Source organism: Pygocentrus nattereri, chromosome 3 (genome assembly GCF_015220715.1).
Source record: "Pygocentrus nattereri isolate fPygNat1 chromosome 3, fPygNat1.pri, whole genome shotgun sequence".
NCBI lineage: Eukaryota > Metazoa > Chordata > Actinopteri > Characiformes > Serrasalmidae > Pygocentrus > Pygocentrus nattereri.
The window spans coordinates 37,667,146-37,678,936 of record NC_051213.1 but is presented as its reverse complement, the minus strand read 5'-3'; the positions used below and the strand labels follow the sequence as shown (position 1 = coordinate 37,678,936).

At 38.1% G+C, this 11,791-nt stretch overlaps 1 protein-coding gene across 1 annotated transcript; it reads left to right on the top strand.

The window, feature by feature from the left end:
* The first annotated feature begins 207 nt into the window (after positions 1 to 207).
* LOC108429164 (trichohyalin) lies at positions 208 to 11,791 on the top strand. The gene is made up of 6 exons (XM_017700712.2): positions 208 to 282; positions 2,657 to 2,996; positions 4,435 to 4,461; positions 5,136 to 5,195; positions 7,018 to 7,398; positions 9,695 to 11,791. The coding sequence occupies exons 2-6, from the start codon at positions 2,657 to 2,659 to the stop codon at positions 10,735 to 10,737; spliced, it is 1,851 nt and encodes a 616-aa protein (XP_017556201.2). The 5' UTR covers positions 208 to 282; the 3' UTR covers positions 10,738 to 11,791.

Here is an 11,791-nt window from a genome sequence, read left to right as displayed (position 1 = left end):
GAAACTTACTGAACTTCAGTAACTGAGGAGACACATGATTGTGTGGACAAGGGGAGGTGAAAGATTGATTGTGTTTTGGCAGCTTTAGTCCTGTCGCCTGCAGCAGATCAAGTGCAAGCTTTGCACTTCAGTATATGTTTTCCTTTTCCCTTGACGTCTCTAGCTGATCTGAGATAAAGGGGTGTGTCCCTGTGTGGGTGTGAGTGTGTGAGAGTTCTGGTGAGTTGGTGAACACACTGTTATGCAGGAAGAAGGGAAGACAGGGAAGACAGTGAAGACAAGGTAAGGACAGAATCCTCTGCTCAAGTCACTTGTTTCATAGTTGATCATATATAATTATTAATTGTGTATAAGCATTCCTCAGGTGTGGGAGAGGCTGCTGTGCATGAATGTGGTGTAGTCCAAAGGTCCTGGTGTATCTGCTAGTGAATTGCAGAACTGCAGAGTGCTTTTTCTTTCGCTTACGCCACTGCCATGAATTGCTCATGGTATATTTTCATTCATTCATCAGTTTTTAGTGTACGCATGTTAAACATGAACAGCACTCATTTACTATCACAGTGCATTTTAGAACCGCCTTGTTCTCTTTGCAAGGGTTTTTCATAGCTTAAAAGTACATGCTCCTTAGTTATAACCTGTATACATCAATTAACAGCCATTAAGTTTTAAAAAAGCTGGTGTGCGAAGTTCTAAGATGCCAGTGCACATTGTTTAAGCTCAGCAGATGCAGCAAAAAAGTAACAAGAATTTGTTCTTTTTAAAAAAGTATACTCTTAAAATTGTTACAGTAAAAGAACTCTTTTTGGTGCATTTCAAACAGGTTCTATACAGAATCATATGTAGCACATTTTCTGTCAATCTGAAGAACCATTTCACCATGTAAAGAACCCTTTAAACATGCAAATGGTTTGTTCAGTGTTCATGGTTATATATAGGTCCATTGTCTTTACTAAATAACCCTTGAAGAACCATCTTTTCCTAAGAACCATCTTTTCCTAACACATGATTTAATGTACACATTAAAAAGATGGTTCTTCAAGAGTTCTTTAGTAAAGACAATGGTTCCATATAGAACCATGATCACCCAAAGAACCCTTTGCAAGATTAATTGTGAAAGGTTCTTTAAATGAATTAATGTACTTTAGATGGTAGAACCTTTTTGAAAAGGGTTCTATATAGCACCAAAAATGTTTCTGCTATTGTTACAAGCTTGACATCGTAATAGTAGAAGAACCCTTTTTGATGCTATATAGAACCCTTTACAAGAAGGTTATATCTTGAACCATATACAACAGATTCTCCATCAACATGAAGAACACTTTCATGATACAAAGAACCCTTTAATCAAACAAATGGTTCTTTGAGTGTTTATGGTTCTATATGGAACCATTTTCTTTACTAAAGAACCCTTGAAGAACCACATTTTTTGTAGTTGAGCTATTTTGTGAGCTATTTTGAAGAGCAAACTTTGGCTCCCAGCCATTACATTGATTTGATCAGTTCCATCCATTGATTAAACATAATGAAGCTCTGATTGGCCAAAACAGGTGTTGGAAGATAGTCACAAGTTATCAGGGTTCACACCTGTCCAGGATTTACCTGGACTGTGCAGATCGTTTGTAGGTGGCCTGTCCAGGGCAGGAGAAATGAATACAAGCATTTTCACATGTTAGAAGTTTAAACTGTTTCTTTTTATCAATCAGACTTTTCAGATTACCAACATCGTGACACAGTTGTCTCTGAAAGCTGCGCTGTTGGCGACATGTTTAGGCAGTGGTGCAGCGTGATAACTGAGAAGATTAGGTTCTGTAGCTGAACTGACACCAACGACTACCTTAGACTGCATTGTGAGCACAGCTCACCATCCACTAATATGAGGCTGCCACAGAAAGAGATCTGGAAAGGGTTAAACAAGCACATTGAAATACATAAAATGTCTCCTTATGGTATTAATATTATTTATATTTTAACTAAATTTGTACTGCCCAGATGAACTTTTTAAAATGAATTTTAGTGCATTTGCACAGTACTACACATTTAAGAGAAAATCCAATTTCATAAAAAAGCAGAAAACTCATATTTATTAATAAATTACACAGAAGCCTCAGGAACTAAATATAACATTGAACTTTTCAGTATTGAGTGTGTTTACTTTTTGCCTTTATTACAGCTTCCATTCTTTTCAGGAGACTTGTTTTCAGTTTTACAAAGAAATTTACAGGAATATTTTTCCCCACCCCCAAAGTGTGGTTTTAGAAGTTGGTTGCATTTTCACCCCAAGCACTCCCAAACAATTTCAGTGATGTTGAGATCGGGACTCTGGATTAGCCAATCCATTGTGCAGAGAACACCAGCAGCTTATCTGTTTGATTTCCAAATTATGAAATTTTTTGTCTATTTCCATCCTTTCAGACACAGAGTGCTGAAAAACACCTGTTTTTTCAGCAGCTGTCCACTTCCTTATACAGGTGGATTATCTTCTATCCAATCTCCCCAGAATTAACACCTGAAAATGAACAGCTTGTGGTTGATGAATATGAATATGTGAATGTGGCTGAGATACTGCAGCTGGTTGTTATGTGCTTGCATGCATGTATATATTTGCATGTGCACAGTCATGCCATTACATGTGTGGTAACTCTTTCCTCGTCCACAGATGTTTATCTTAGTGTGCCGCTACAACCGGGTGTTCGCCTACCCCAGTGATGATGTCACGCTGACCTCTCACCTTTCCCCGGAGACCAGCGCGGTTGGCATGGAGATCAGGTGGTTCAGGGGCATAGAATGCATTTACCTGTATAGGAACGGGCAGGTGACGGTGGGGAGAGGCTACGAGGGCAGACTGAGTCTGTTCAATGAAGAACTGCAGATAGGAAATGTTTCTCTGCTGCTGAGAGACGTCGGACAGGCGGACACAGGAATCTACAGCTGTCAGGTCATCACTGGAGAAAACAAGGAAAACAGGGTGGAGAAGACAATACATTTATACATGGCAGGTGAGTGTAGGTCTCTATGTCTTCTGTTTGTGGCTGTCTTTAATTTAGTCATTAAACAGATTGTCATGGGAAACTAAATTGTCCAGTTTTGAAACATTGTTAAAGTTAAAACATACCACTTTTAGACCATTTGTAAACTATGCTGTTACAACAGCCAGTTTTGCCTGTCGACATAACCATGAACATATTTATATGTGGCCGCCCATTCATGTTCAAGTCATAAGGAGCGTTGTTACTGCGCATTTCAGCCTGGACAACTTTTTTTTAACAAGACACCAAATACAGGACTGCCAGGCAGAACAGGGACTGTTTACTTATATCAATCTTAAAGTCAGAGTAACAAACACTGCCTATTTAAATCTAAGGAATATACTGGTTGTAAAATGGTCATGTAAAAAGTAATTCTGAATGCAGTTGTACATTAAACCAACCACAAGGTTTAAAGTCACAGCGATCACAGTGTAAATTATGAAATTATTTGTCCATCCATCCATCCATCCATTTTCTAAGCAGCTTCTCCGTCAGGGTCGCGGGGGGGTGCTGGAGCCTATCCCAGCAGTCTTCGGGCGGAAGGCAGGATACACCCTGGACAGGTCGCCAGTCCATCGCAGGAAATTATTTGTAACATATTAAAATTGAATGTTGTATTAAACATCCAGCAGAGTTTGAATGAAAAAAACAAGATAGAAATAGAACAAAAGACCACTTATCGCCAATCTGAGAACTGTCTGGACATTGTTCTAATGTTCTAATGAGGACACATGATTGAAATCCCTCAGTTTGCAGCTCCCGCTTACTAGGTCACTGATCAAGGAGAAATGAGTGAAAAGGGTTCTACACACGGAGACCGTGTTGCACACTGTCATCACTCACTAAAAGCATTATCCAGGTTCAAATTCACTTTACTGCTGGATGTCCATGAAGGGAATTGCATTTATTTAGGACCTACATCATGAAAGCAAATAGTTCAGGGCACATGATTGGGGAAGGGGCAGGTGGGCATTTTTAACAAATTCCACAGGTTTTCCACCACCCACCTCCACATTTCTGTTAGGGTTCAACTGACATGTATGCTTGTGATTGGTTGAGGATTCTGCTTACATACGCACTACTTAAGCTTAGCACTGCCCATTTGCTATCAACAAAGAAGAATGTAAGCAAAATATATTTGGTGTGCAATTGAAAGATATTCACAGGATATATTTTGTACAAGATGAACCCACAGGAAAACATGGATTTGAGTGAACCTCAGTGGGGTTAAAAGAAAACACAAGAAAGTGTGAAATATGTGCTGTTTAACTGCTTTAAATATGAATTTTGTTCTTTAATGTCTTGATGTATGCACTATGGAGATGTAATGTTTGTCAACATTGTCTGTATAATGTATTTGTATGAAATGTATAATTGTATTTATACTCTGTGTTCTGTTTTTGTCCAGGGACGGAAATAGTTTCACCTGACAGATGTGAGTAACCTTATTAATTGTGACTTACTGTATATAAACAATAGTTTGAATGTCAGAAAACAACAGATTTGGACAGAAACAATAACCAGTAATATATATATATATATATATATATATATATATATATATATATATATATGTGTGTGTGTGTGTGTATAGGCCTCAATTTGTATCCCCACCCCCTCTGTTTCAGCAAATTAATTAATTGTGTACTAAAATGTGCACAAATGTGTGGAGGATTGGAATGTGAGGATGTGTTAACTTATTTTCACTTAGAAGACATTGAATTTGACCAGGAGCGCCCAAATATGTCAATGACTAAAATGGATCTGAGTAAAAGATCACTTACCTCACAAATATACCTAAGTAGAAGAAAAAGAACTCTGTGAAAATCATCAGGAAATTACAAATCAATCAATTGTACTTGAGTAAATGGGACTGAGTAATTGTAAGTAGTCCGCACCCATCATTTGTGTTCACTAGGGAAAAAAAACACATGAACAAAAGCATTAAATATGTCAGTGTGTTGCCTCTGTAGTAAGAAGAAAGTGACTGAACTGAATTTGAAGCTTGTTGCCTTCATCCCAAAATGGGAAAGGTTTCAACATGTCCAGGCAGTTTCTCTTGCCTGGAATTCAAGCTAATAACTTTTTTTTCTGCATGTGGATCTGCAGCGGGACTGAAGATTGCAGAACAGGACAGCCTGGATATGGAGGAATCTGTCCATTCACTCGGTGAGAGAGCAATTAATCTGTCTGACTCAGTTAGTTCTTTATTAAATGTGGCTGATCAAACTCTGGTGAGACTAAGTGACTCTGCTGAGATCAGTGAAGAGTAGTGAGAATCAGAGGCTAGAAAAAAATGTAGTCTTCTTAAATATGTTTTACATCATATTCTTAAAAATATTGTTATCCTTCAAAAAATAAACTTTTCTCTTAATGGCCCATATTATAGAAAACTGAATTTTCCTTACTTTTTTGCAGTATGAAACATTGCTAATATCCCAAAAATGTACCAGTCCATACAGTCCACATATGGAAACCAAGCCTGCATTGAATTCTGTTTTTTGTTATGAAATAAGCATATTTACAACTACAGCAATATTTTGCCTTAAGCAGGTTAGCCCCACCCATTTCTGTTCACCAGAACAAAATTAAATATAAGCGCCATTTTAAGGACAATTCTAAGAGTATGTCTTATTCTTGGGAAAAATATTCTCAATTATTTTCTTAATCTTACAACAACCTTTCACAAGTGACCATCCATAAGGTCAGCCTCTAAAACTGTAATATCTAAGAAGTTTCACAAAATATGTTTGTTAAAACAGACCAAGTAGAATTTTTCTGTTGGCTCTTTTCTTCAGCATCACTTCTAGCTCTTAATTGCTAAAACCTTTGGAGCATTTGGCTTGATTTTAACTTTTGCTGTCCTTAAAATGTATTTCATCTTGTTTACTTTAAGCTATAAAATGTAGTGTTATTTAAACAGTCTACATGACAAATAACATACAGCTTACCTAAGAAAATAAGATAATGAAACAATATGAACATGTTACTGTTTGCCTTAAATAGTTTTTTCTTAGGAAAGGTTTTATGTGTCTGGCCACAGGATCTTTGCAAAGTGCAAAACAACAAGTTCTGTTCCTCAGTTTTGTATATGCATTTGTAACAACTTTAAATATAATTTTTGAAGTTTTTGAAAACAGTAATAGCTGATGTATAATGTAAAGCCCAATTTTAATTAAAGTTATCACTTAGCACAGATTGTTTTTCCCCAATTACCCAATTTTCCCCCCTAATTTTCCCCAATTATTACAAAAACCATCTTGAAATTGGTCTAGAAAGCATTTTGCTAAATAACCCTTGAAACATACATGGAATTTGTCTTTTGTTTCAAGTGAGAATGGAAATTCCAGTAAAAACACAGAAAACATATATAAAGTACAAATTACAAAACAATAACATTAAAAATGCAGATTAAGCATTTTAAGCTAAGTTAATTTAACTTTTCTGTGACTTTTGTACTGGATGTTCATTACAGTGAATGCTTTTAGATCTTTAAACAACATGTAAAAGATTCAAAACATTACATACCTGCATTGGAAAGGCTGAAAAGAAACAAAATGTATGTTTTGGAATGGTCTAGTCGAAGTCCTGACTTGAATGCATTAGGTAAGCTGTGGCAGGACCCCAAACAAGCAGTTCATACTAAAAAACATACCAGTATATCTAAATGAAAGGAGTTCTGCAAAGCAGAATGAAATCATGAAACCCTGGTAGCAAATTAGAGGAGATCTGGTTGCAGTTATTACAACTAAAGAAGTGAAAATTGCTTTTTCACGTGGGTGATTTACATGTTGGATGCTATGTGTTTGATAAGGCTGTCTTGTCTAATTGTTACATTTTGTTTGAAGATCTAGAAATGTGCATTCATAGACAAAATACTTTTTTATAGCATTGTATATAAAATGTACACTAAAGATGAGCATAGATAGACATTTGCAATGCAGGGATGTTTTGATGAAATACCTTTTGTTTTTCTTAATGTAATGTGAAGAGATGAAGAAATTACTGCAGAAAAAGGACAAAGAGCTTCAAGATAAGATTAAGGAGTTGGAAAGTGCAACAGACAAGTTGAGGAGGATGACAAGTCTTCTACAAGACAGAGAAACAGATCTTGACAACATGAGGAAAGTATCAAATGCTGGAGAGGCCAGCTTGAAGAACATGGCCGGCGAGCTGGAGGCCTGTAAAGAAGAATTGGAGAAACTGGGACTAAAGATACAAGAGAAGGACAACCAGAGCAAAGTAATGCTAGAAGAACTACAAGCAAGAACAAGAGCTGTACAGGTGCTCACAGTCACACTGCAGGAAAAAGAGAGGGAACTGGAGGAGGAAAAGAAACAACAAGAAGAAAGAGAACAACTGCTGCAAACAGGTGAACTCATTTTACAGCATAACTTCCCAGATATACAGTTTTATAAATCAAAGGCCTGTCTTATAGCTCCACCTTGTTAGTGTACAGTTAGAGACTGTAGTTCATATGTGGATGGACAATTTATGTCAGCCATCCTCTGGCCTAGGGGCGCATAACTCTGGTCCTGGATGGACGGTGTCCACCACACTTCAGTGGCTTTCCCATTCAGATGATTTAACTCATCTGTTAATTGCCAGGTTTAGCAAGTCTGAACAGAAGAATTACAAAGTTGTGCACCTCTGCTCTAGCTATTGATCAGTGGTCACTTTCTCACTGGGCCACTCTTGCACTTAAAAAGTGCCACATATTGTTCTCTGAGTAACAGAACCTCTTGCTTCCCAAAAGAACCATGTATGAAAAAGAGATCTGTAAAGGTGAAGAACCTTCTAAACCAGTAGTCTTCAACCCTGGTCCTGCAGAGCTGCCTTCCTATGTAGTTTACTTCCCATGTCTAATCCAGCCAATCAGGGACTTGGGAAGAGGTTAATTAGCTGGAGAAGGTGTGGCACATTGTGGTTGAAACTATACTCTGTAGGAAGCAAGCTCTTCAGGACCAGGGTGACCAATGTTCTGAAAGTGTAAAGAACCTTCACATGATGTGAAGGGTTCTGTACCATTTTAAGGGATCTTCCTACAATATTTATATTATGTAAAGATTGTCTTTAAAAATGTTTTACAATAATGGTTCTCCAATGAGCCCTTTTTGGCACCTTTATTTTTAAATGGATTTTTTTAAAATGAGGTGTGAAGAAAACCTGTTTATTATTACATGGTTAAGACGTAAAAAAAATAAAAGTCAGTCAGAGTGATTTGGTGTGAAATGCTTTTCTCTAGTGAAGTTTATTGAGTTCACAGTGGTGGTGGTGATAGGAACCAGACGGCTGAGTGTTTAATGCCTCTAAAGCAGGGGTTTCCAATCTTACCACTAAGAGCCAGTGTGGCTGCACATTTTCACTCCAAACAAGCTGAAGCACACCTGAGCCTACTTGTTTAATAAATTGGTCTTAGTCTTTGTCAGGTGATCTCCTGCTTTGTTTGGAGTGAAAATGTGCAGCCACGCTGGCTCTTTGCGGATAAGATTGGACACCCCTGCTCTAAAAGATCTAAAATCTAAAAGATTATTACACTAAATGGTTATGAATATGTTGTCTCATGTCTGAGACATTGTTGCATGCTAATGTCAAGATCAAGTTTGTCAATCAATCCATTCATTCTGCAGAGCGAGGGTGTCCAATCCTATCCTGAGCCTACACCTGAGCCTACTTGTTTAATAAATTGGTCTTAGTCTTTGTCAGGTGATCTCCTGCTTTGTTTGGAGTGAAAATGTGCAGCCACGCTGGCTCTTTGCGGATAAGATTGGACACCCCTGCTCTAAAAGATCTAAAATCTAAAAGATTATTACACTAAATGGTTATGAATATGTTGTCTCATGTCTGAGACATTGTTGCATGCTAATGTCAAGATCAAGTTTGTCAATCAATCCATTCATTCTGCAGAGCGAGGGTGTCCAATCCTATCCGCAAAGAGCCAGTGTGGCTGCAGGAGCACATTTGATCAGTTGTTTGAAGACTGGGTCTGATCAAATGAGTGGAATCAGATGTTCTCTTTTTTTAAATAAATAAAAACCTGTCTGCCCTTTCCAGATAAGATTGGACGTAGGATGTTGTTATGCAAAATAGTACCCAAAGAAATCTTGTTTTATTTTCAGATTTACCACTATTATATCATAAAACCCAAATAATGTCTGGTCATCAGCAATCCTTTAGTGTGAAACTGACCAATGGTGAATAGGGTAGAGGGTGGCTGACAAACTGTGAATCAATTGGTCTTCAGTTTGTAGTTGTACACCTATAGTGTGGACTGATAAGGCTGGTGGAGCTCACAAAGTGATCAGTGAGGGCAAGTATAGGTAGAAGTGGACAGTGGAATATATGTTCTGTTTCTTGCCATAGTATTGAATCACTGCTTCAAGTCCATATTCAAGATTAAAGAAGCTTAAGGCATATTATTTACACTTCACCAGTCTTTTCCACAGGGCCAGTGTGGCTGCAGGTTTTCATTCCAATCAAGCAGGAGCCCAACTCATATAACTAATCAGCTGTTTGAAGACTGAGACCAACTGACTAAACAAATCAATGTGTTTCTGTTCCAATGAAATGAAAACCTGCAGCCATTTGTGGATAAGATCGTTGAACCCTGACTGAGGTTTTGGGAATGTCTTTTCATCTTGTGACTGCTAGTGTCTGATTATTTGCAGTGAATGAAGCAGGCCCTGGCACAGCAAATGCACCTCAAGCGCCTGTCGTCTCAGAACTTGTGGAAAAGAGTGAGGAAATGCTGAGAGAAATGTACCAGGACCCAAAAGACCAGCTGGAGGACATAGAGAGATGGATCCACACGAAAAGGGAGGAGAGGAGATCTAGAGAAGAGGAGGAGAGCACTGAAGCTCTTGAAAAAGAGTTCTTCAATTATGTTCTGATGATAAAAGGACAGATCGAGGAGGAGCACGGAAAGATTGTGACTTTAGCGAAGTACATCGCTGACCTTCAGGAAGCATATGAGCATGTGGCAACTGATGAGGAAAGAGGTGAGCTGGAAGTGTACCTGAAAGAAGCTTTAGAGAGGCAGAGGGAGGGTGAGGGAGAGATAGAAAGGCTGACAAAGGAGATAGACAAACAGAGAAATGCAGTTGAGGAGAAGCACAAGCACGAGGTGGAGCAGATCCAAGAGAAATATGAGGTTGTTTCGAGGATCGAAGCGGAAACACGCCTGCTGAAAATCATCCTGCCTGACGTACAGGCTTACTTTAGGAATATAACTGCCGAGGTGCACAGAGTCTTTACCAAACAAATGCAGGGCACAGATAGAGAGAAGGAACTGGAGACAGGCGGCGAAAGAGAGAGAGAGCCAGACAGAGAGGAGACCAGTGTCAGAGAGAAGATGCAGGAAGATCGAATGAGTCCAATTGAGGAAGAGTCTTCAAATGAAATACTTGAAGTTCAAGAACAGAGGATGGAACCAGAACAGGCGAGGCACATAGTGGTTGGTCTAGGAAACGAGAATAGTGTAGAAACATTGGCACAAGGAACCCAAGCAGACGCAAGAGTGCAGAGGGAAATTAATGAAGAAATTCAGAAAAGTGAGGGCACACATTCCGAAAGTGAGACTTTAGAACTGGAGGAAAATCCCAGCTTGGTTAATGGTGTGATGACTTTAAGGCAAGAAGAGGTACAAGTAGAATTAAGAGTGAGGGAGCATGATGAGGAGAGGAATGAAGTGGACATGGATTATAGCCAGTAACTTCGTACTGAGTGTCAGAACTGAGCATTTAATTTTTATATCTGCTCAAGTTGTATCACGTTTGTTGGAGAACGGCAATGGAATGCGGTTTTGAGATGTTGCCGCAGGTTTTCTAATAAGATCAAAAATATCAAAATTCCCCAGTTTACCCCTCAAACCAAATGTATTTAATCCGTGGAAACAGGTTTGGGAACTGAAGTTTTCTTCTTCAGTTTTGCATCGGCACTACAAGGCTAATGTGGCTAACAAGTAATGCAAGCTTATATCCACTAGATTAAGCATGCTAACTGCGGCAGTCCAGGTCTGTCACCCATTGAAACATTGGGCACATTATTAAACATTTCACTTTCAAAACTACAGCAGTTGGTCTCCTCAGTTTCAAACGCTTACAGAGTGTTGTTAAAAGAAGAGGGGATGTAGCACAGTGGTAAACATGCCCACATCCCAGCTTTTTAAAAAGTGTTGCTGGCATCAAATTCAGAATGTGCATATATGTCTCAAAACAAAAAAATTCTCAGTTGCAAAAGTCGATATGTCATCTTTATACTATTTCAAATTAAATGTACGGTTTAAATGATTTGTACATCATTGGATTCTGTTTTTATTTACATTTTGCAGAGTGTCCCAACTTCTTTGGAAACGGGGTTGTAAAAACACTTTTCATCTGAGGATATGTCATTGTAAATTTAGTTTTTTGAAATTTCCATTTTTTTTCTTTTGATATCTTTTGAAAAATCAGCAACTGATTTCTAGCATCAGTTCAGCATCAGTGACAACAACAAGTAGTCAATACTGTTTTTTTGTAATAGTATTGACTATTTCAAGGTCTTTTACCTTATTTAATCATGCAGAAATCAGAGTTGACAAAGATAATAAAAATAAAGGGAGGACCAACTAAGCATACTGAGTTCCATCAATTTCCTTGATTTGTGTTTTTTAAAATTATTTTGATCAATCTAATTCCATTCATAGATGTGTTTGGAATAGAGGAGGGGACTTCTTGTTGTTTGTGTTTTTTGCTGTTTTTTTATTAAATTTTGACTGTTATTTCACA

What these genes read in the sequence shown, in the direction of transcription:
- LOC108429164 (XM_017700712.2), top strand. Translation starts at nt 2,657, where the DNA reads ATGTTTATCTTAGTGTGCCGCTACAACCGGGTGTTCGCCTACCCCAGT. An exon ending in AATACATTTATACATGGCAG is followed by an intron (nt 2,997 to 4,434) that starts GTGAGTGTAGGT and finishes GTTTTTGTCCAG; the next exon opens with GGACGGAAATAGTTTCACCT. An exon ending in AATAGTTTCACCTGACAGAT is followed by an intron (nt 4,462 to 5,135) that starts GTGAGTAACCTT and finishes GTGGATCTGCAG; the next exon opens with CGGGACTGAAGATTGCAGAA.